The sequence below is a fragment of the Corvus hawaiiensis genome, chromosome 36 (genome assembly GCF_020740725.1).
Source record: "Corvus hawaiiensis isolate bCorHaw1 chromosome 36, bCorHaw1.pri.cur, whole genome shotgun sequence".
Lineage (NCBI taxonomy): Eukaryota > Metazoa > Chordata > Aves > Passeriformes > Corvidae > Corvus > Corvus hawaiiensis.
Genome location: NC_063248.1, coordinates 736,766 through 761,330, shown reverse-complemented (window position 1 = coordinate 761,330; position 24,565 = coordinate 736,766). Strand labels below are relative to the sequence as shown.

At 50.4% G+C, this 24,565-nt stretch overlaps 1 protein-coding gene across 4 annotated transcripts in view; it reads right to left on the bottom strand.

Moving 5' to 3' along the window:
- GFPT1 (glutamine--fructose-6-phosphate transaminase 1) overlaps positions 1-24,527 on the bottom strand; it is a 34,277-nt gene extending 9,750 nt beyond the window's left edge. For 2 of the 4 annotated variants that reach the window (XM_048290073.1, XM_048290072.1), the window contains exons 1-15: positions 24,449-24,527; positions 14,744-14,851; positions 14,234-14,341; positions 12,715-12,840; positions 11,951-12,009; positions 10,854-10,988; positions 9,873-9,934; positions 9,065-9,144; positions 8,069-8,122; positions 5,480-5,585; positions 4,317-4,480; positions 3,728-3,823; positions 3,337-3,434; positions 2,109-2,229; positions 975-1,132 (exon numbers count right to left, since the gene is read on the bottom strand). In XM_048290073.1, the coding sequence (XP_048146030.1) occupies positions 975-1,132; positions 2,109-2,229; positions 3,337-3,434; positions 3,728-3,823; positions 4,317-4,480; positions 5,480-5,585; positions 8,069-8,122; positions 9,065-9,144; positions 9,873-9,934; positions 10,854-10,988; positions 11,951-12,009; positions 12,715-12,840; positions 14,234-14,341; positions 14,744-14,851; positions 24,449-24,455 (1,482 nt within the window). In that variant the 5' untranslated portion in view covers positions 24,456-24,527. The remainder of the gene's footprint in view (positions 1-974; positions 1,133-2,108; positions 2,230-3,336; positions 3,435-3,727; positions 3,824-4,316; positions 4,481-5,479; positions 5,586-8,068; positions 8,123-9,064; positions 9,145-9,872; positions 9,935-10,853; positions 10,989-11,950; positions 12,010-12,714; positions 12,841-14,233; positions 14,342-14,743; positions 14,852-24,448) is intronic. The other 2 variants (XM_048290075.1, XM_048290074.1) reach the window with 1 other exon arrangement.
- Between the last annotated feature and the right edge of the window lie 38 nt (positions 24,528-24,565).

Here is a 24,565-nt window from a genome sequence, read left to right as displayed (position 1 = left end):
CTGAACCTCTCCCCTGAGTAAGGCTCCACTGTCTGCAAGAGCACCCAGCAGCCACATTAACATGCCTGGGCTGTTTAGAATATTCCCAAAAGGAAGTTCTGGGCAACCTGAGGGCAGAAACTTTTCAAGACCCTATTTCATACATGCACAACTTTGGTAACTCCCCACAGCATCAGAGAAAAAATGCCATTTATCTCCAAACTGTAACTGTTGGCCATGTGAAAACAACAGGGACAAATAGCTCGTTCAAGAGTTTCTTGTAAGAGACTCATGAATTTTCCATGATCAAATTCCCCAATGAACTATTAAACTCAAATGTGGTTTTTGGCTGAATTTATGTAACAGATTGACATCATCTCGCCTCTAAATATAACTAAACCAAAGCAGATTTCACCATGCACAAGCACTTCATCAAAATGAAACGCAGCAAAGTAAGTTATTTCATACTGTATCACACATAGCCAGAATAATCCTGTTATCTGGACACAAATAGTAGCTTTCTGTAAAAGACCATTCTCCCATTTGTTAAAAGTATAGTTTTAATATCCCATTTTCTTTGGTAAAGCAGAGCCAGTGAGGGAGTTACATGCAGACAAAGTTTCCATTATCTTGTCTATTAATTTCCTTTTTTCATCTCTGACCTTAGTTTAAACTGAATCTGCACCTCGAGACAAACAATGGCAAAGGGAATTCTGACCTCTTAGGGAATCATTCCCTCTGAGACCCATTTGTTTTCAATGTTTAATGCAGTTTCCTTATATTATTTCATTTTAAAAAGGGACCAAAAAAAAAGCCCTTTGCAAGCTCCAGGACAGAGAACACACAGGGTGCTGCTGGTCTGTAACTGCACAACCATCAGCAGCGACAGGTACAGAGGGAACAGGAAGCATTTAACAGGGCCAAGCCCTTCCAGGAGGGGTTCTGGTGGCAGGAACACCAAATAAAATCAGGGAGGGGTGTGGGTTGTGCCCCACCTTGGTGCTGGCCACGCCGATCTCGGGGCCCGCGTTGATGTGCACCCCGCAGTCGGTCTCGCGGGAGATGGAGCTGCCCACGGTGTTGGTGATGCCCACGGTCAGGGCTCCCCTCTCCTTGCAGTACCGAAGGCACATCAGGGTGTCTGCTGTCTCCCCTGGAACACAGGGAAGCACAGGGAAGCACAGGGAAGCACAGGGATGGGGGCTCAGTGCTGCTGCTCTGCTGCCACTGCAGGTGGGAAATGCACCAAGTCCCCAAACACAGCCCCAGAGGTTTGTGCTCCCTGCAAGCCAAGGAGGTGGCAGCAGCCACTTCAGCCCCAGCACGCTGTGTCTGAACCCTGAACACAGGGCAGCGACACCCAGAAAACACAAAACCTATCCGCAGCATTTGGTGTAAGGAAAAGCCAGTGTTCTGCTATGGTTTAAAAAAAAAGTGTCTTCAAAAAGCCCAGGGAGAACCTGACCATCAGCCCCCCACAGAGTGGATATTCTGAGACATTTGGTACTGAGAAGAAAGAAATTGCTACAGAGGAGAAAAAAATTGCTCCCAAGAGGGTATTTTAACCTGTGGAGATAAAGTAATGACTGGTTTTAGTGTCACAGCTGAAGATCAGTCATGAAAACCTGAAATGGTAAATGCAACTAAGGGAAAAAAAACGTTTTGCATCGCAGTTGTCCTTGAAAATATGAAGTACCTCATATAAATTCTTTTATGCCTCGGTGTGCCTTTTATCTCCTACTCCATTCCAAGTTAGTTGGATTTTCTGATATTCATGTCTAAGAGTTTCCTTTCTTCTGTGGCTCCAATCCACCATATGGTGGTGCTTTAACTAGGGAACTAAAACTATTCCAAAGGAGCTGTGGAGCTGCCTTCACCCCGAGCTCAGCAGCACTTCCAGTCTGTTGATCGGTGCAGAGAAAGGAAACAAAACTCCTGTTCCACCTGTCAGCCACAGGAGCCCTGCAGCAGCTGCAGCTGGAGGGAGCAGAACCTCCCAGCCCTGGAATCTGAGCGTCCTCCCTCACATCACCACACACAGTCCTGCAGACAGGCACCAGACCTGGCCCTGCTGCCTTCTCCCTCCATTCTGGGCAGGAGGGAGTGAGGCTGGGGAAGGGAGCCCGTACCTGACTGGCTGAGGAAGAAGCAGACGTCGTCCCTGAACACGGGGGTGTTCCTGTCCAGGAAGTCGCTGGCCAGCTCCACCATGACAGGTAACTCCGTCAGCTCTTCCAGCACCTGGCGGGTCTGGCACAAGGAGGGGCAGGAAGTCAGGTATTACATCATGTTTATAAAACCAAGTGTTTGCACAAAAAAAGCTTTCTAGCTGCCACACACTGGAAAATATTACTGTTAAAAGTCCCACATGAAAATCAGTGCTGGATTATACTTTAATTACTCAGTAGTGCCCACACTCAAGTCACCAACAACCCCTGTGAGAAGCGACCTTGCTTTGGCACCACCACCAGCCTGTGAGGCCAACCCCTCCCTCAAACCGAGAATTCTCTTAAGTAAGGCTCACATATTATGTAACCCTCCACACAGATTATGCAATACTGGGTGTCCTGAGTGTGTATCAGACTGCAGCTTGAAGAACTCAGAAACCACCAGCTACATCCAGGCCAACCAGAAATCCCACCTGGCTCCTGGCAGCCCCTGCCTTGCTGCATTCTGCTCCTGCATCATCCCTCCCCTGCCAGCTGCTTTTTACAACAGAGCAGCCTTTGTTTTCCAAAGCTTTCCACAGCCATGGAAGTCACAGGAACCACTTCCCTAAGTTCAGGTTCATCAGCTTTTATTTCCTCCTGCTGTTGCTGTGAGCTGGAAGTCTGGTGTTTGCAGCTTTCACAAGGGTCCTCCTTCATTCACCTGTGTGCACCTGCTTACTCTTAACCTGATTAGGGTTAAGAATCAATCCCTAACCTGAAATCAATCCTTAATCTGCCTGGTACACTCCACACACTCTCCAGGGAGACTTCAGAGCCTCTTCCAGGGCCTAAAGGGGCTCCAGGAGACCTGGAGAGGGACTGGGGACAAGAGCCTGGAGTGGCAGGACAAAGGGGAATGGGTTTAAACTGAAAAAGGGTAGACTTAAATTTGATTATTAGGAGGAAATTCTTCCCTGTGAGGGTGTGGAGGCCCTGGCACAGGGTGCCCAGAGCAGCTGGGGCTGCCCCTGGATCCCTGGCAGTGTCCCAGGCCAGGGTGGACGGGGCTGGGAGCAACCTGGGACAGTGAGAAGTGTCCCTGCCCACGGCAGGGGTGGCACTGGATGGGCTTTAAGGTCCCTGAAACCCACCCCAGCCTGTGATTCTGGCACTGAGCCCAGCCCAGGTCCCAGAGCCCAGCACTCACAGCCACTCCTGCGTGGTAACTCGTGCCACAGGCAATGAGGATCAAACGCCGACACCTCTGGATCTCCTTGATGTGATCCTTCAGCCCACCCAGGTTCACTGTGAGCAACATTGGAGAGGAAAATCAGGGTGGCCAGGTAGGAGAAATTCTCAAGATCATTGATGCTAACAGCGTGTTACCATCTCCATCATCCACTCAGCAAAACACCATCATAAAATGGGATCTTGCCACCAGCACGTGGAATTCTGGAGGCACTCTGTGACACACACTTCATCTCACACCAGCAGGGTTTCCATCTCCCACTGCATCACCCACTTCCTCCCCTGTGACTACCATGAGTAACTGCTAGATACAGAGCTGTTGGGAATGAGGGAGGCTCAAGCTCAATTACCAGTGTAGTCATCGAAGTTGACCCTTCCTCTCATCGTATTAACAACAGATTCTGGCTGTTCAAATATTTCCTTCTGCATAAACGAGCTGAAGTTACCTATGAAGAAAGAAAGAAAACAAATTAGAACACTTTACCTCCTGGTAATTGCCATTTTTCCTGTGTATGTAGGGAAAAGCTTGGACCAGGCCAGTTACCAGCTAGAGATTATTAAACTGATACTTCTTTTTCTGCCAAAACATCAGCTCATGATGAGAGCTTGATTCAGGTTTCTGGAAGGTGTCAGTGAAGGGCAGATCCAGGCTGGCAAGTTCGTGAGGGATCAGTCTTGGAAAAACCAGATGGCTCCAAGCAGGAGGCAAAATCCTCAGCCCCACAATTCTCCTCAGTAAGGTGTCAGCAACTAGAGGGAAAGTCCCGTTACACGTGGGGACTTTTTTGCCCATGAGGGTGACACAGCACTGGACCAGGCTGTGGGACATCTGCCCTTGGAGGGCCGGGCATCCCTCGGGGCAGGGATGGCACCGGGTGACTCCAGGCCCTCCCCCCGTGACCCAGCAGCCCCTCCCCGCTGCCAGCCAGCAGCTCTCACCCTTCATGATCTGCTGCAGCTCCATCTGCAGGGTCTGCACGGCCCGGCCCGGGTGGTCGCCGGCCGTGCGCTTGATGCGGTGGATGGACAGACGCCCGTCCACCACGGCCGCCACGTCGTCATCCTCCAGGAAGATCACGCGGTTGGTGTGCTCGATGACAGCGCTGCGGGGGCACAGAGCACATCAGCCCCTGCTCTGGGAGCTCAGGGCTCAGCCCTTCCTAGCACACCCCACGCGCGGCTCCGGAGTCGAGGAATTTCCTCGCCTGTTAAAATCGGGCCACTCCTGTAAAGGGCATTTCCACCCTGCCAGTGGAACGGGATTTTTTTCCACCCGGCTCATTATTAATTTCAGTGCCTGCTTTAAGGAGAAGCTCTGAACTGCTCAGACAAAGCGGCGTGTGCAGCAATGGGATCTGTCTGGAGCTATGAGGTCAGGAGGGCAGGGATTTCCCCTGGCACACAGGCTGCTCAAACACAGCCTGTTCCTTCCTTGGTTTTTCCAGGGATAAGCCACTGTCCCTCCCTGTATGTCACTTTGCCCATCTGTAAAACCAGGGACAGCTTTGTCCCCTGTGGAGGCACCTGGGATCTGCTCAGCAGCACTCCCTGGAGTGTCACTGAGAAGCTCTAAAACCAGAACACATCGGGCTGTCCTAAGAGTCTCCACAATTCTCTGATGGAAAGAGCTGCAGAAATCAACCACAGCAGTATTTTTACATTCCTGGAGCAAGCACTCATTTCTCTTGAACCAGAGAATCCCAAAAACTCTGCTAAGGCTGCTGCCAAGTTAGTCTCTCTCACTCCTCTGGGACTGCAATATGCCACCTTTGATGATGAAGGAATTGCATGTGTGCAGAGATCCCTGGAGAATCAACACAATTCTGCTCATAATTAGCATCTGTCCTGCTAATTTAGGTCAGTACTCCCTCAGGTTTCCTATCACTGGGAAATCCTACCAACAGGTGAGCCTGAAGAAGGGTAACACCCTATTCCAAGGTCAGTGTTCATCCCTTTAACAGCAACTCTGTTTTGGTATTTGTGAAGTAATGGCCACATGCACACAATTTATTCACCAAGAACCCACAGCCTCCCCATCTCTTGTTCAAGAGAGCTTTAAACAGGATATTTCTACACACACCAGAGATGCTGGAAAACCCTACCTGGCATCAGAAGCAAAGTAATATTCCACAGCTTTCTCCTCCACGGGGAAGAGGCAGGTGGTGCTGTCCACTCGGGACAGGCTGCAGCTCCCCTTCTTGTCTTTCCCTAGGAGACAGGAGGGTCAGGGGCTGCCCAGGTGCCACACCCAGAGAGGCCCCAAGGCACGGTACCAACATGAAGCACTATTTTCACGCCTGCAGGTGGTCACAGCAAAGGAACTTGTACTGTTGTGCCCATTTCTCAGTTTGCTTGCAAGAGATTTCTGTGTTTTTTAATAAGTCTGCAAGTGTATTACCAGTGCACTTTTACGTTTAGAGGAATTTATCAGGAAAAAATCCAGATTAAAGTTTTGTGTGGCTCCACTAGCAGAGAATTCAAGATGCTTTATGAGCAGCCACATTTCCCTGCCCTGTTGATCAGTTTAAGCTTCTCCCATGGTCCTGTCTGGTGAGACTCTCCTGAGCCCCCAGAAATGGACCAGCATCGCTCCTTCATCGTCTGTTACTCTCAGCACTGGGGAAATTCTTTCAGAGCTGCCACCTGTGTGACCACCCAGCTCCCCTGAGCACGGCAGGTGGAACCCAAACCTATTTCTGTCTGGCTGAGCTCACAGCTCAGGAAGTCTGGGATTAAGAGCTCTGCATTGCTCCTGCACTATCAACCAACCACCTCATCCTGATCAGAAAATCAGACCTGTGCTGTTGGCCAGGGAGGCATCCAGGGGTGCTGGAGGACACAGGACTGCGAATCAGCTCTGGAAAAATCTGTCCTAAAAGCTCAGTGTTTCACCAAGGATCCTTTCTGGAGTACTCTGGCAATTCCCAATACCATCTCATCCTCCTCCTCCACACTGCTTCTCAGTGGTGAAGCTCATCAGGGATGCAGATGAGGCACCCAACACCTACTGCTCAGCACCAGCCTCGAGCAAAATTATTTGCCAGTCACTGTGCAGGGTATGGGGAGGGTGGGGGTGGATTAATCAGCTTATCCACCAAAATGGGACCATTGCTGAAGAATAATAACACTGAAGTTACTCCATTCTATATTTATTCCATAATCCTGATGTTGTTTCACCTACTAGACACTGATCTGATTCAGTGATGCAAGCAGAGCTCGTGGTGTTCTGATCTACACTTCTGCAGATGAAAACGTGAAGGAAAAATACTGCTTTCATGTTGATACTCAGTAAAAAAGGTCCACTCAGCCAGTGATTTAGAGCCTTCCAGTTCAGTTATGAAGTCAGTAAAGGAGGAAAACAACGCCTTTGTTGTTGAGACAGGACAGAGCAGAGCTGTTAGTGGCCACTCCCCCACAGAAGCACCCCAGACCTGATCAGAACATGCAAATTTGGTGTCTCGAAATAGATCATTTCCCTGCATTGACTTTATTATGTTGCATTGCTTTCCTCGTTACAGGCTGTGCACTGGGGGGTGGTTATTGTGCACACACAATGTGTGCAGTGTGCAGTCACCAAGGCTGGGTTAGGGAGTTACAGTGAGTATTTTCAGCCAGTTATGAGTTTTATTTTATCTGTGGATTTGTCCATTTATCTATAGATAATCTGATTGTTGCTCCACTGCACCAACCCCTCATCTACTACAATTTAGAAGCAACACAGAAGGAATTTTTAAATCTCTTCCCTCCTGTACCCAAGAATGGAGAATTAACCCAGGTACAGTAAAAAGGAGCAGGGGGGCAATTACTCAGAAAAGCCTCAGTGCCTCTGAGAGCTGAGGGATTTGGGTTCTCAGAGCCCCTGGGAACTCACCTGGCTACAGAATTTTACTTCAAACACTGAGAGATACACTGGCTAAAGAGAAATAAAACCTCACCTGATGTTTGGAGTCAGGCAAACCAGCTCCTGGTTCACCTCTCAACAAACCCAGGTCTGCTTCTCCTCCAGCAAGAGAGATGTTAGATATTTTACCCAGGGAGTGCCTGAGGCCACTGAGCCTCTGCTGAGGGTGGAATCCCAATTATTTACAGTCACCAAGGATCAGATCCTCCCCCTCTCAGAAAAGGGTTCTCCTGCTTCAGATGTGAACTCGGTTCATCCCATCATGGGACAGGCTGGCCTTTAAAGCACTTCAAGTGAACAACAGATGGTTCCCCCGATAAATGAACAGCCTCAGGCCAACCTTAGTGCTGCCACCAGAGGCTGCAGCTCAGATTCACACCGTGGTCAGGGGCAGGACACAGCTCCAGAAGGAATTTGGAGCAATGCTTGCATTAGGATTATCAGCAACCTTCTGCTTTAGTGGGGTTCATTTTTAAGGTAATTCAATGTTTCCTTCTGCAGCCAGAGCTGCAGGAACACTCAGCACAACCTGCACTGTCATCACTTTTCCACATATGCTGGGCATTATGTCCCAATATTTGAAATGGGATGGGTGGATTTTCCCATGTGTTGCTCGTGGTGTTTCTGATCAAGAAGGAATTTTGACTCTCCCACTTGTTTCACTAAACTGCATGGAAAGCAATAACCACATATTAAAAAGACAATGCATCTTGGTCTCATTTGATTCCTTTCCAAAGGAACTGGAGGATTTGTCTGAAATTTCAAGTACTAGCTTTTCTCTGGTAGGCACCTTCCTCCATTTTTATGGATATTCCATCAAAAGAATGATCCATAGATTGTACAGCTGAAAGTGCAATTGGAAAAAAAAAAAACAAACTTCAGATAATCAGTAAAAATATATAGTGTTACATAAATGCATTAATATTACTGCTAATTATTCAATCAAAAGGCAAAGCTCCTGGGGCTGGTTCTTGCAGCAGGGGATCAGCAGCTACACTGCTAGGAGGCAGCAGGGCAGGAGAGCAATTCCTTTGGATCCCTGCACTGCTCAGAACACAAGCCCCGGGACTGGACAGGTTCAGACCCCTCTGACAGCAGTGAGTTACAGAGTAATTCTAAGTCACTCTTCATTTTCAAGGGTGTCTGTGGTGGTAGAACACATGGGAGAGCAGGATGGACAGACAACATAAACACACATTGTCCCACAAAGGGGAACAGCTTCTAAAAATGGCGTGGGGTGGCAGGGGCAAGGTGACAGTGCCAAGCTCCAGCCTGCAAAGCTCTCTCCTCTTTGTTCTTGAAAACTACCAGGCTCACAAATGCCAACATGCCACACACAGAATACAGACTTCAGTTTAACTGTACTGTTTAATTTATTATACTGAACTATTCCAACATCCCTGGAAGTGTCCAAGGCCAGGCTGGGCAGGGCTTGGAGCAACCTGGGATAGTGGAAGGTGTCCCTGCCCATGGAACAAGATGGGCTTTAAGGTCCCTCCCAACCCAAACCATTCCATGACTATACTTTATTCTACTACAGTAAGATGAATTTTCCTTGTAATAACTGGACATTAAATCTTTGATTACAACACTAGAGGCCAACCTGAGGTAACTAACACCTATAACCTGAGCTATATGGTGGGTAGAACATGTGGTTAAAAACTTGCTTTTAAAAAAACGTCTCCAGTAATGGTTTCATTTCCAAAGTACAGCTGAAGTCTGTATTTCAGAGCCCACAGCTGTGTGTGGCCGTGCCCTGCAGCGAGGGGAGGAGCTCCCCACTCACCTGTGCGGTACAGGATGGGGATGTGGTCGGTGGAGAGCTTGTGCTCGCTGCGCACGCCGATGAGCAGGGGGCTGCCTCGCCTGCAGGGACACAGGGACAGCCTCAGCACCCCGGGGACACCCCCACACCCCACGCTGGGGCTCTGCTCCCCAGCAGCAGCTCAGGTGCACCAGGGCACAGCCAGAGGCTCCCAGAGCAGCTGCTGCTGCAAACACGGGGTGCAAACACAAAGAATAAAGAACACAGGGATAAAGAACACAGGGATAAAGAACACAGGGATGTGAGCAACCTGCATCAGGGTTAGACAAAATTCCCAAGAGTCACTGCACACCTGAAGCAGGGACTGCTCCTCACTGGACATGCCTACAAACAGGCTTTGGCACTTAAGTTCAACCCCTGTGGAGGCACACACACAGTGAAACCACCCCAGCTGATGCTGGTGTTTAAAAGTGGGATAGAAAACCTGAACACAAGGCTGGCCCAAATTCCAGGCCAAATGCAGGACTTGTCCAAGTGCTGCCACAAGGGCAAGCATAAAGGAAAAGGTAAAATCATCTCCCTTCAGATCATAACCAGAGGATACCAAAACCAAGCTTTTCCAGACCAGGAAATAAGAAATTTCCAAAGTATTTCTGGGAACTTTCTGTTATGAGAGATGGAGAACAAGAGAAAGGAAATTAAAAACAACCACCCTCTCACCTGCATATGCAGTGTGGTAAGAATGATCTCTACTCTGTCTTCTGACGTGGGGGTACAAAAACAAGTGACAGACAGGGTGCAAGAATGTTCCTCACATGGCAACACTCACCTGGTACCAACCGCCTGCCCAGGGTAATGAACACTCTTGAACACAAGGGCAAAAGCTCCTTCCTGGAACAAGAGAAACAAACTGTTCATCCCTTCTGTTATCTGAGGCCTGGGCACCATTTCAGTGTTCCCAGCACAGAAACTGCTCCTGTGTTTCTGTGGACGTGGGAGAGACACCAGAGAGGTTTTACAGATGTTTTCAGAACCTCCTGTAGCTCCAGCCCCCCATCCTGGAAGGGTGTCCCTCCCCTGAGCCTGGCAGCTCCTCCACCACTGAATGAGTCCTGAACCCCCAGAGAGACACTCAGACTCCCTTGGTTATCCAAGTGGCTCCTGCTTTAGCTCAGGGTGCAGTGAGGGGACCCAAAGGCAAAGCTCTGCTAAAACAAGCACCAAAACCAAAAGAAGCAACAAGTGTTTGCTCAGATGAGGTGCCACAACCTGCCAGCAACACAAGTTCTTGGCCTGTTGCTGCAACAGCTCCTGGCAGGTAAAGCAGTGAGGAACTCAGCGGAACCAGGTGCTGGGGGGTGAGAGGTGAACTGTGGTGGATCCTGTTCCTGCACATCACCTCCAGTGGAAGCAGAGGCTCCGCGGAGCAGCTCCCACCAGGGGTCAGCAGCAATCCCGGACCGAGCTTCGGGAAGGACTGGAAGCAGCACAGGCTCTCCCAGGCCGGCTCCCTCCCCGCTCTCACCACCCCAGCCAAGGGCTGGAGGCCTCCAGGTGCTGCCGTGCCCCAAAATTTATTCATTACCCAGACGAATACTGACAAATGCTCAAGAAAACCGAATGTACACCTGAGATGAACTGTCAGAGGTTCACGCCTTAGCACGTGCCCCAGAGCATCCTGCAGCAGTGGCACGGGCTGGTGCTGCAGTGCCCTGGCAGCGCTGGAGGGCAGGGGTTGTTTTGGGGGGGGGTAGGGGTGTCTGTCCCACTGTGTCCGTCCCACAGCTGCCCTCCCTGCCCGCAGCATTACCAGCTGCTGGATGACCCTCTCCACCAGCGTGGTGAAGCTGATGTCGTCGCTGTCGCGGTTGTCGTACATGTACTTGACCAGCTTGGCGATGCTCTCCGTGTCCGTCTCCGACTCGAAGTCGTAGCCCTTGCTCTCCTGCAGGGACAGCCCGTGTGGGTGACCAGCCCTCTGCCTTCCCTTCCATCTGCCTTTGCCTTCCTTCCCACCTGCCTTCCTTTGTTTTGACTACTCCCTTCACCTTGCCTTTAACGTTTTCCTTTTTCTTATGTCTTTCCTTTTCTTTGCTCCTACCTTCCTCCCTCATATTTCCTTTTCCTTCCCTTTTTCTTGCCTTTCCTTTTTCCTACTCTTCCTTTTCTTTCCTCCCCTTCTTCTTTCCTTTCTTTTTACCCTTCCATACTGCAGTTGTTCCTCCTTTTTTCCCCATCCTTTGCTCTGCTTTTCTTCTTTTACTTTTCTGCCTTTCATTTTTCCTTCTTTTTCTCCTCTTCTCACACTTTCCTTCCATCCTTCCTTCCCACCTTTCAAATTGCAATACAAGGAGAGGAGAAGAGGGCAGTGAGTGGGAGTGTGAGAGGAGTGGAGGAGTGTGAGAATGTGAGGGGGAGAGTCGGGGTGGGGGGACCCAGGGAGGGGGTTTGGGTGGGAAAGTCTCAGTGGGAAAATGAGTGGGGGATGAGGAGGGAGTGGAAGTTGGGGGGTGTGAGCAGGGCAGTGTGTGAATGTCAGAATTTGAATGGGGGAATGTGGGGAGTGGGAGTGACGTAGGGAGGGAAGGGGGGATGTAAATGTGAGAATGCACCCACAGAGTAGGAGAGTCTGTGAGTGTAAGGGAAGGAGTGAGTGAAAATATGGGTGGGAGTGCAAAAATATGAGTGGGGGAACATGAATGGAGGTGGGAGTGAATGTGAGTGGGGGAATGACTGAGAGATGAGTGAGCAGTGAGTGGAGCAATGTGAGTGAAGGAACGGGGCGAGTGGGGAGAGCAAATGGGAGAGTGAGAGTGAGAATACAAGAGGGGGAGTGAGCTGGGAAGGGTGAGAGAGAAAAGGGGAGTGGGAAAGAAGGGAGGGTCTCACCCCCCAGGGGTCGCTCACCAGGAACTTCCGCAGGTCCTTGTAGTTGGTGATGATGCCGTTGTGGATGACGATGAACTCTGAGGACAGAGGAAAGGCCCTGCTCAGCCCCGTGCCAGCCCCAGCCTGGCAGCAGAGCCCACACACATTCCTGTGGGACAGGCCCTCGGCAGAATAAAGCACATTTCACCTCCTGGTGCCATTCCCTGCTCTGCCCCATTGGCATGGCTGGGATAGGGGGGATAGCAGTGACCTGGGTGGCACCAGGGCTACCCAGACCCTGCAAAGCCCCTGCAGGCACCTGAGCACTTGGCAGCTCCCGTCCTGTTGGGAGCAGTGAACTCCGTGCTGCTGCTGCTGCCAGCTGAGCACTGCTGTCCCCTGGGCAGCCACGGCCAGCACAGCCCACGCTGTGACAGCCCCGAGCACACCAACCCCGTTCCCTACAGGGGGAATTAGGGGAAAAAAGTTTACGAAATTCCATTCCAAAGAACAGCCACGAAAATTCCCACCATCCCATTTCCTTCCGTCTTCCCCTCCTTGCCCTGTGCCCACGCACCCACCCAAGCCCTGGGCACCCACCCCAACCCTTTCCAGGATCCCTCACTGCTGGGAACACTCCCCGTGGCCAGAACCCGAGTCCAAGCCCAGTGGGCTCAGCACCACGGCCTGAATGAACCCACTGCCGGTGCCCAGCCACCCCTCCCGGGACATGGAGGGGCAGGCAGCTCTCCCAGAGGCTCCAGGAGCTGCTGAGGAGCCAAGGGTCCGGGGAAGGCACTGACCATTGTTCTTGTCGGAGCGCTGCGGGTGGCTGTTGATGGGGTTGGGCTCCCCGTGCGTGGCCCAGCGCGTGTGGGCGATCCCCAGGTGAACGTCAAACTCGATGTCCAGGTCCATGTCCTGTTGCTCTGCAGCAGAAAGTTTTAGTCCTGAGGGGTTGTCCATACCCCAGGTCAAGCTGGGAGTCTCACCAGGCCTTGGGGACTACAGGGCAGCAATGCTGACAGGGCCAGCAAATCCCACAGGACAGAATCACAGAGTTGTCAAGGTTGGAAAAGACCTTTAGGATCATCAAAGTCCAAACCAAAACCTCAAGGGGTTTCAGGGCAAGGCAGATGCACACAGAAAACAGCCCTGCATTCCTCACTCTGCCAGAACAAAAAGCAACCTTTAAGGAAGAATCCAACCCTGAGCTGTCCCTCAGGGGTGCTCCTTGCCATCCTGTCACCTGTGGCTGAGCCAGCCCTGCACACCACCATGGTTATTCCTGCATCCCTAACCCCACTCTCTCCAAAGTCTACCATGAGCATGAATATTTCTTTTGGAAAAAAAAAATACTCCTCTCGCTGCACAAGTGTTTCCACAATCTTTTTAAAACTGTATATCCTGACATTTTCTTGAGCAGGAAAACCTCCCTTCAGGAATCCTCTGTCCATCTCCTATTTCTGTACCACACACCCCACCTCGTCTGGGCTTTCTGGCTCCTGGTTTACACTAAGATTAGACTGACCCACCTCCCTCTGGGACACTCAGCACTCTGCACCTCAGGTGAACACAAGAATGGGTTAAAAAGACCTGAATTACACCAACACAGCAGCTTCTGAATGTGAAGTTGAGATTCTGACTGCTCTGAAAAGCACCTCCCCACCCTCACACAGCCTGTATTCCACTCCCAGCAACTTTGTGCATCTTTGCACTGAGCGCAGATTTAATGAATTTAAGGTTTAATCAAGGGAACACAAAGAGGCAGAAGGAGATGCAGAAGCCCTCGGTCTCTGCAGTCCAATCAACGTGACAGTGACACACACCAGAGCCCTCCTGCAGCCACTGCAGAGCCCGGCCCCACGGGACGGCTCGAGCTGGGACAAGCGTTCCATGGGAACATTTAAAACCCAGCTGGGGAGGTCCTTACAGCATTTCTCCTTCTGCCCAAGATCTAGGTCTTGATAATTATCTCCTGCTAATTCCTCTACTCTCAGTTCAAGGTGTTTTTTGGGTGCCTGTTTATGAGTTTTTCTTGTCTGTTTTCCATGATGCATTTCAGGTCTATCTTACTTCAGTAGGAGGCAACTCATTTGTCTTGAAAAAAATCAGGACTTCTCTGTAGCTTCACACCAACAACCACAGAATCACCAGGCTCTTCACAGTTCATCCCTGAGCGTTTACATCTCTGGCTCTTTACACACAAGTTACTTGGAAATACGGTGTTTGTGGGTAAAACAGGTGATATTTAAAAAAAAACGAGGTGAGAGGACATGTCAAGGGAAGGGGGCAGGCAAAGGAGGAAAGGGAGATACCTACTGTGAACCTCTTCATCCAGAGCCTTCACTTTCCCCTTCTGCTTGATAATGTGGATTTTGCAAGCATTGGCTTCCCAGTCTTTGTCATTTCCGCCATCCAGTCCCACACCTAAACCCCACCATGGAACACGAAGAACGAGGGTCAAGTTCAAAAGTTATTACAGTATTTTATGTAAACAAATTCTGCCCTTTTTGATTCTTCCAGAGCCCTTTCTCCAATAGCTGGCCCTCCACATAAAGGCTAGATACCCCTTAGATTAGAACTCAGTTTTCTCTTTGTCACCTTGTCAGTATTTTGAAAGCGTTAGGAGGAAAAAACAAAAGCCCTCAAGAATGTTTATAGAAATCTGTATATTGAAGTTAATCCAAACCTCTGACCACAGGCACATCCAGTTTGTGTTCCAGCTTTCTTCAAAAGCAGAAGGTGGTAGAAACCATTCACAATCACACCATAAAAACCATCCCTTAGAGCCCAAGCTCCCAGCAGAGCCAGTGCAGCTCAGACAGGTACCTGCGGAGTCGTAGCCCCGGTACTCCAGGCGCTGCAGCCCTTTGATGAGGGTCTCCAGGATCTCCCGCCTCGTCCGGGGAACATGGTAGTTCAGGTAAGCAAAGATGCCTGTGGGGGGGGAAAGAGACTCATTTTACACCAAAATCCCAGCTGGGGAAGCTCTCTGTGAGCACCAGGTTCCCACTCCAGCAGCCTCTGTGCCTGCGGGAAGCTCCCACTGCACTCCCAGCTCTGCCTGCCCCAACCAAGGCTCAACAGAGACATCACTGACAGTCAAGAGATCAAAACTACCCAAAACCACTGAAAGCAGCTGAGCAGGACAGGCCTGGGCACGATGGGAGAAGGAATTTCCCTGTAAGGTGGACGTACACAACAGGATGAGCTGTCAGGAGACAACACAGGGCACAGGAAACTCATCTCTGCAGGTGAACAAATCGAGGTTCCCTCACGTGGAGCTGAAGAACCGTCAGAGAAAGGAATTCTTCCTCCAATAGCTTCTTCCAAGTTCCTCCCACAGACTCACTAAGAAAAACAATCATTTCACTCATGCAAACTAAGACTCCCAAACTAATGGAGCTCTCCTTCCTGTAGGTTGCAAAGGAAGAGGAATTGCTGCTTCTATTTTTACACAAATTCCTCGATCTCTAATGCCAGCTCCGGCTCAGAACAATTCTCCCTGGTGCCACCACGAAGCAGCAGGATGAGAAGACATTTACTGGATGCTACAAATATCCCTTCTTGAAACCTACAGCTTCACCCTGTGACATTTGAAAGGAGAAAATATCTGTGTGGAGTAAAAGCAAGACCAGTTTCACACAAGCATCCATCTGTGTAAGTGACTGGGAATGCCAGGTTTGCAATTTGAGAAACTTTATCAAAACCTCTTGAGGAGAACGGAATTCAGTCTCACACACACAAAGACATAAAGTCCTTCTTAAGGCATCCCAAATCTTTGATATTTTCCTGAGGGTGCTGCCATGCAGATCCCAAACTTTTATTCATGAGAGTTTTACTCCCAAGGTGGCTTTTGGAACATAAATTCTTACATTTACCCACAGAACATTTGAAAAACTGCAGTCTTAAGCTGTTTGTGTTTTGGACTTAAACTAAATAATTCAAAGCCTTTCAATGTCTTTATTTTAGAAGCAGAAGTATGGACTACTCAATGCTGAGGGACCATGGACAGGTCTCAGGATAAGTTTATCCTAAGCTTCTTCCCATTCCCTTTAGAAGTTACACCTCCCTGCAGCTCTGCTGCCAGCAGAGCACACCACAACTCGCTGATTTTCTTCCACACCACACATTCAAGCATTCCTCTTTCTTAATCCTAGTCAGATGAAGGGGAAAAAATGGAAAAGGAGCTTTTCACTTTGTTTCTTAAGCTTCTGCCTTCATTTCCCCAAACCACCTGCAAGATTATCAGGACCACGTTTATAAAAATTCAGTTCCATTTCCATTGCTCCTGACATCCCAAACCAACAGGGCACACAGGGCTGCTGCTACCTGGTCAACATGAGTGTTGGATCCAGTAACTCCACGGACAGGGTGAGCTCCTCCTGCACAAACCTCCCTATCCACAGCTCAAAGCTCAGCAGACAAACCCCTGAGGGCAGTGAACCACCTCTGCTGCGCTCCAAACCTCTGAAGGATGCTTTGCCCCACGCTCTCCATGTCCAAACCCTCACCCCCACCCTCCTGACAAAAAAAAACAGTTTTCCAATTTGAGATACTTTGTTCACTCTGTTTCTAAAAACTGCCAACTTCAGGCAAACAGCAGCTTCCCTGTTCCAAGTGAGCTGACTCCAAATAGCTGAAGGATGGCACATTTCAGCTATGTCCTGGATGCCTAAAATCCTTAAATGACTCGCAGGCCTTACAGCAGGAAGGAGCACAGAGCAGATTGCTTTGTTAGCAGGAGCTGGAGCAGCCCCTTTCCTCGTACAAACACCCAGAGCAGTGGCAGAGTTACACATACAACAACAAGTGTGCACAAAGCAAAGAGAACCAGCACATCTGAACTCTTCTGGAGGCAGCTGGGCTGCAGCAGCCTGTCCCTGACACCGCCCTGCACACCAAACACCTCCCAGGACACCATCCAAAGTACAGCTGCTCCACAACAATCAAGGCCAACACAAGGAACTACGGGCTCAGGAACGCTGCCTGCATTTTTCCAAATTACCTAAATCATTTGCGTTGAAACCTCTCCATGTTTTATGTACCTTGGATCCCGTTCCCACCCAATCCCTGGAGCCTCACACCCCGTTCTGATGGTGCTGGGGCCTTCACGGAGCTCTCCAGAAGCACCTCCAACCCTTGCAGCCCTCGGTGGCATTTCAGCTCCCCTGCCACGGCACAGCCCAGCCCCACTCAGGCACAGCCGCCCGGGAAGTCATTCCAGGGCACAGCACCGAAGGCCACCCCGGTGGGATACACAAACAGGGCCGAGGAGAGGTGCTGAGGTGCTCTGGGATCTGAGCACTGAATTCCTGCTGTGGCCAGCCTGGCTCCCGGACGTGCTTCCCAGAGAACAGCACCAGTGTGAAAGCACAAGGGCCCCATTGATGGAGCACAGAGGGGGCCCTTCTTCCCAGCAGGGCACGGGCAGGATGGGCTGCAGGGAAAGGGTGGGGAAGGAGCAGTGGGACACCTATGGAGAGTGCCAAGAGGGGAGAGAAGAACTGTAGGGAAGGTGGAGGGGAAGCAGAGAACAGCAAACTCGCTCTGTGTGCTCTGCCACCTCACACCCGGCTCGGCTCGGCCCGGCCGTGTCGCCGGCCTGGGCAGGGAGCGGCGTGTCCGAGGGGTGCCAGGGAATGGACTGGGACCGAGGGATGGCAGGGATGATGGAATGAACTGGGACCAAGGGATGGCAGGGATGAGGGGTGCCAGGGAATGGACTGGGACCGAGGGATGGCAGGGATGAGGGGTGACAGGGAATGGACTGGGACCGAGGGATGGCAGGGATGAGGGGTGCGAGGGAATAGACTGGGACCGAGGGATGGCAGGGATGAGGGGTGCGAGGGAATAGACTGGGACCGAGGGATGGCAGGGATGAGGGGTGACAGGGAATAGACTGGGACCGAGGGATGGCAGGGATGATGGAATGAACTGGGACCAAGGGATGGCAGGGATGAGGGGTGCCAGGGAATGGACTGGGACCGAGGGATGGCAGGGATGATGGAATGAACTGGGACCAAGGGATGGCAGGGATGAGGGGTGACAGGGAATGGACTGGGACCGAGGGATGGCAGGGATGAGGGGTGCCAGGGAATGGACTGGGACCGAGGGATGGCAGGGATGAGGGGTGCCAGGGAATGGACTGGGACTGAGGGATGGCAGGGATGAGGGGTGACAGGGAATGCTCCAGGACCCAAAGGATGGCAGGGATAAAGGCTGTCAGGGAATGCTCCAGGACCCAAAGGATGGCAGGGATCAAGGCTGTCAGGGAATGCTCCAGGACCCAAAGGATGGCTTCTGGCACAAGGATTGCAGCTTATTCTGAATCTGGTTCCCGCCAGAAGGGTTGACTTTGGACACCACCATTAAATCTGAACCCAAAACAGACAATGACCTGAGAAGTTGTTTTCCCTGCAGATTTCAGCAAGTTCAGTCACACCTACAGTAAAAAACTCCAACCAGCAGCCCAAACCCTGACTGCTTGCACCAGATCCCAGCTGCTGGCAGGGCACGACGAAACGGGCACAAAGTGGCAGCGGCCTCCCCACAGGGAGGGGTGGCTCAGCTGGGAGGAGAGGGAAAGCTGGAGTGTTTATCCCTGCCTGTACTGCAAACAAACACAAAACACCCATCCAGAAAGGAGCCAGCTTGGCATTTGTCTCAGGCATTGAAAACAGCTATTAATTACAGCACAATTATATGAAGAGGCCTGTGAAAAAAACTGAATCCAAGACTAAGAATGCCACAAAAAAACCCCAACCCTCCCAAAAAAAACCAACCCAAGGAATTCAGTGCTTCTTCTCAGAAAGCACAGAGACTATGAAAACTAAGGAAACCAGAAGAAACACAAACGCAGTGTTAGTGCTGCGAAATACAGACACACTCTCCAAAAAAACAGAACCTGGGAGAGACAGTTTTGATTCAGCCCAGCTTTTAGATCCTAAGAGGAAAATAGCTGGAATGATAGTGGAGATGTCACTGGGAAAATCAAATTCTAAGAACTCATCCGTGAGCAACACATCTGTCCTGGGTTGCAGTGTATTCTATTCCCATCCTCACGAGCTGCTGGAACCTGGTGGGGCAGGGTTTCCTTGCCTCCTCCCCCTGGACTATCTTCTGTTAATGAGCCCATCAACGCCCGGCCTCACAACTCATCATCCACTGTGAGATGCTCCACCCAGAGGGAGGAACCAAGCATCCCATCCTGGATATCATCTGAGATTCCCAACACCACAGACACCCTTTCCACTGGATTCCCAGAGGACAGGAGCTACGCAGCCACCACTGGACCTTGCGAGGAAGAGCAGCCCCTTTCTACAGGATCACTGCTCTGACAGAACCACATCCAGCACTTCAGGAGGATGGCAGCCACCATCTCATCGGACTGCTGCTGCTACCCTGACTAACGGTGTCAGGTTGCATCCTGACAGTGTCACTTTGAACCAGCGTTTTCTGCCTTTTTTTTAAATTTCCCTATTAAATTGTTATTCTGACTTGGTGCCTCCCACTGGTTTGTTTTCAAACTAGCACAACATTTTACAAATGAGAAGGCAAGTGAGACAGGGAGGTTGAAAACTCACCTTGGAGAAAACAGGAAAAAATTAAATAAAAATAGAATATGCATAAATGACACACCATAAAAGTAACAAATGAGGCAAGAAGGCTCCTGTAAAAGAACACAAGTCTTCCTAAATGCATGGCTTACTAGTCTATGGGCTAAAATCCAATATTTGAAGGCTTATCTCCCATTTGTGTTACTTATCATAATGAACTATGTGTAAATAAACTTCATTTTTGGAAATATTTACAAATGTGTTTCATTTTCCCTTTTACAAACATCCTGTAATGATGTAATTCTTCATAGCTGGGGAAAGTTTGAATCCCCATTTAGCAAACAGCATTTTTCCTGTCTCTTAACTACTGGATCGTTCAGGAATGTCTGAGCAATCACACCTTGTAACCACTCCCGCTTTCATGTACAGTTCCACTGCCCTCGACAGAAACACTGATGAGGAAAAAAAGATGCAAAGTGCTCTTTATACTTCACTGACCTAAGAGTATTTGTGAAAAATGTTTCCTTCTCCCAGCAGCCACCAACAGGGCTCTGAAGAGAGAAGCCTCCTCTGGAATTAGACCTCGAGCCGTGGGTGCCACCTGCGTCACTGTGCAGCGGGGATCCCCACGGTGCCCACGTGTCGCAATGTCCCTTCACCAAAAACCCTCCTTTCACTCCAAGTGAACAAAGGGTCGCTTCATGCAGCCACAGAACACCCAACTCCACCTCCCAGCCCAGCAAAGGCCTTTGTCACACACCAGAGACACGTTTTCCCCGAGTCACAACGCCCTGCTCAAGCCTTGCTCTCTCCCTCCCTGAGCTTAGACTGAAATCAATCGACACAGCTCGAGACATGAGAAGACATCAAGTGCACAGAGCTTTGTCAGGAGCCCTCTCAGAAGTGACAATTTCTCCATCAAAGTGACAGTTCATTGAAATCACTCAATGGAAACGTTGGTTTGGATGGAATTCCAAGGCAAATCCACGGAGTCCCATCAGGGTCCCACACGGTGCACCACTAGCCTGGATGCCAGGTGCTGAGAATGCACAAGCTTTGAGCAGAATGTTCCCCAAACCAGCCCACCGCGAGTTTCAGGGCCCCGGCAGACCCAAACAAGGAGTTTTGGTTTCAGTACACATTTAGACGCCCTTCCACGCAAGTGCTTTCAGCAAGAACGTCACGCCTGCCCTCTGTAACACTGCAGAACGAGCCAGCAAGAGGAAGCACTCCAGAAAACCAGGATATATCGTGACACTTAATCACTCTGCCTTGATGAGAGCCCCGAGCTGGCATTGTTTGAGGCAAAATACACATGAAACAAAAAAAACAACCCTGGGAACTTCCTTCTCGTGCTGCACTGTTTGCAATTGTGAAGGCCCAGCTACAAGAGGAGAGCAGCAAGGATACCGCAGGAATTCCTACCTGACAGCCTCAGAAAACACAACTCCCCTGTCTGGAACATACTGACACACCTCAGGACTGACACGAATGCACTTCAGAATCAGCATAATAAAACATTTCAACTACTAACCTGACACAGGACCTTGCACGTGTGGACTGGAAAGATAAATCCAAGCATGTCAGCTTATCAGACAACTCTTGAATCATGCTAAGATCCATAGTAGTAAATTCTGCATATATTTCTCTCAAGTGAAATACCTCGAGCAATATAATCTAGAATATAAACCATTTCCTTTCCTGCAGGTTTGCCTTAAACACTTTACCTGGGGAACCACCAGAACAGGCATTCAGCTGCTTCTGACACTCAACTCTCTCACAGAGCTGATTTCTAATACTCAAGCACAAATCCTAGGCCTTCTTACCACCAGCTGCATAAAGAATTCCCCATAAACAGTTGGTAATTTTAACAGAATAACATTTTCAACAAATGGACGTTGTTGATTTCTAAAGCTGACAGTCACAATACTTTTTCTGAGAACTTTATTTTCCTGTGAGCTTTTTCGGAGCTCAGGTTCTTTTATTTCATGGGACATTCACAGGCAAATGAAATGAATCACCACTTCCAGGTAAATGACCTTCTCCAGATCCATGAAGTTACTCAGGAATTGCTTCTCATAATCCTTTCCCTACTAAAGTAGAAAAGCCTTCAGGCAGGGTTTACTTCCAAATTCCTTTACCCTATTACTGTTAACTCATTTCCATAGACCTTGTTATCAGTACATCCACCTGGCCATTCCAAGGAATCCCTTATCCCAGAACTGCTGCTCAGCCCCACTGGAGGAGCTCCTGTTGCTGCTGCCTGGCCGTTCAGGGACGCGCCAACCCCTGAACCAAAACATCCCTTTTTCTGCCCAGTCTGAGGAGCACAAGGTCAGGCCCAAGCTCGCTGTCATTGTTATGTCTGGGAGCTGCACAGAGGAGAGCTGACACTCAATTCATCACCTCCAGGCTGGGAAAAAAGCAAAACACAAAAACATCCACTCCGTGGGGATCCACATTTGTCCACTGGACACTTCTCTCGCTGCCCACGCGCACAGCTCCCTCTCCAGCTAAAAAGGGCAGGATATTTCTCCTGTCGAGAGTAAACAACCAGAGCAGCAATTCCAGGGGCTCACTCTGGGCCACAGCCACTGCTCCATGCTCCACTCCAAGGCAGACACCAGGTACACCCAGGTGTCACCGATGTGGGAGGCCTGAATGTCCCCACTGATGTACATGTTACCCCAGAACTAGAAACTCAAGTCTTTCCTAAGCCCATTTTTATCTTCAGTAATCACTAGTAAAACAAGACCGAAATTCTACAATCCAAGACCTAAATTCTACAATCCCTTTTTGTCATTAAAAAACCAGCCATGGCATATGACAGGTTTACTGATTTACAGAACAGTCTATCGAGCCTGGCTACCTTGAAAAACCTGTTTCCTGAACTGTTTGTAGATGCCATTGAACTGGTTTGGTGCATTTGGACCAAAGCACATCCAATTCATACCTGGCCAGGTGTTCAAACTGCAAGTTTCTGATACACACCAAGGACAAACCCTATTTTTCACTAACACTATCAGAAACAACCCCCCAGCACATCTAAACAGCATTGATAGCTGCACTTTGAGGCTCCTTTCCTTTACCTGTCCAGCAGCACAAGCCCGTCAGATCTTGGGATTTCGTAAGGTCACAAACCTGAACATCAGGCTGAAAACACTGCGTTGATAATTCCAGTCTGGAAGTTGCTGATGAAGTGAACTGAAGCTCTCCCTTCAGTGTGACAAACTGAGGTATCTGAGAATTCAGGTAACAGCAGCAGCATTGTCATACTTATTTCTTTTAAAACTCATCTTAATCACTGCCTCTCTACGTGAAGTGAATTGGATAAGACTCTGAACGTGGATGGGCACCCACCAGGCAGCATGGCAGGATAAAGCAATGTTTATCCATCCCCACTTACAACTCCATCACAGAAATGTTGTGTCTGAGGGCTCAAACACGACACCAGGCCCGTGCAGCTGCCACAGCCTGAGAAATCAGGGCTCTCTGCTCCAGACAAACCAGCAGCCCTTCAGTGAGGAGAGACAAGTCACTCTCACTCCGGGATACATCCCCGACTCTCCAGAGACAATAAACCCTAATGCTTTTCTCACTCTTTCCATAAAATGTTTCAATATCCAAGAAGAACTTCACTTGTATCAAAAAGGGGAGAAACACATTAAATCCTGAACACAACTAAGTAACTGCCCGGTATTTTCAGGGCTTATCACGACCAAAAAGACAAAGAGCAGAATGTTAATATTGCACATTTCAAAGGCCGGATCTCAAATAAGGCAAGCACGAGGCACCAAAACCATCCCCTATTCTTGCAGCAAGCTATTTATAATAATAATTATCCTTTCTATTCTTAGCTTTGCTCCGCTTTGTACTTTTAACACAAATTAACACGGTGTTAAATGTGAGCTGAGGTATGAGTCTCTGATTGATTCTCTACAGCACTCCACAACTTGACAGCTTGAAGGCAATGCCGGTTCCATCCCACAAAAACAATGAGAGAAATGGCAACTTGCACATTAAGTGTAAAACCCACAGTCTCGCTTAGAGCATAAATTTTCACACAAAAATATCGGAAAAAAAAAAGAAGGCAGTGTGGAAAGAAGATAGGAAAATCCAATAGATCGCTGTTGCATAAATTTCCATGGAAAAACATGAAGACGACGGGATAGGAAGAGGAAGAGAAAGGATAAATGATATTCCTGTGTGTAAAGGATGAGGCAGGGTGGCTGTATTGCCATGGGAAGCGCAGTGGAAGGCACAGCGGCCACAGGAGAACCAGAACCAGCCCCGGCGGCCCGAGCTCACCCCGGGCTTGTGCCGAGCTCGGGGCACGGTTCCGGCACAGCCGGGCCAGGCCGGACCCACGGCCCCTCTGCCCCCCAGCCCACACCGAGCCAACCCAAACCGACCTGTGGAAAACAAATTATCACGAGTTGTAACGCCTAAACAAAAACACCACCACCACCACTTGGCACCCGGAGTGGGAGTGGTGACTCCGACAGGACCAGAGCCACGTCCGGAAACGCCACCGGAGCGCCCCTTCCCACCCGTACGTGCCGTGCACCGGGGCTCCCGTGTCACCCGGGGCTTTCGGAGCCACGGCTGGGAGCCCCGGCCCCGGGCAGGGTGTCTCCAGCGGCACAGGGCGCAAGCCGCCCGCGCTCGGTGCTGCGGGGGCTCGCACAGCCCGGGGCACCGGCCCTTTGTCCACTGCCGCCACATCCGCTACAGCCTGGGGACAATTCGCCCTTTAGGTCACTGACACGGCGCGAGCCGCCTCCCCGCGGCGCCGGCATTCGGGATAACGGGGCCGGGGCTCCTCTCGCCACAGCCGGGGTGGCGGCAGCGGCCGCTGCCCTCCTTCTCCGCCCGGCCGGAGCCGTGCCGCGGCCTCACAGCGCCCGCCCGGGCGGCTCCTCCCGCCGGCTCGGGGCCGGCCCGGGCCCCGCGGTCCCCCCGGCCCGGTGCTTACCGCACATGGTGCTCCCCGGTCCGCGGCCGCGCTGTCTGTGGCGCCGGGGCCGCGCCCCCCGCGCCGGGCCCAGCGCAGGCCCGAGCCCGCCCCGCCCCGGCCGCGCCCGCCATTGGC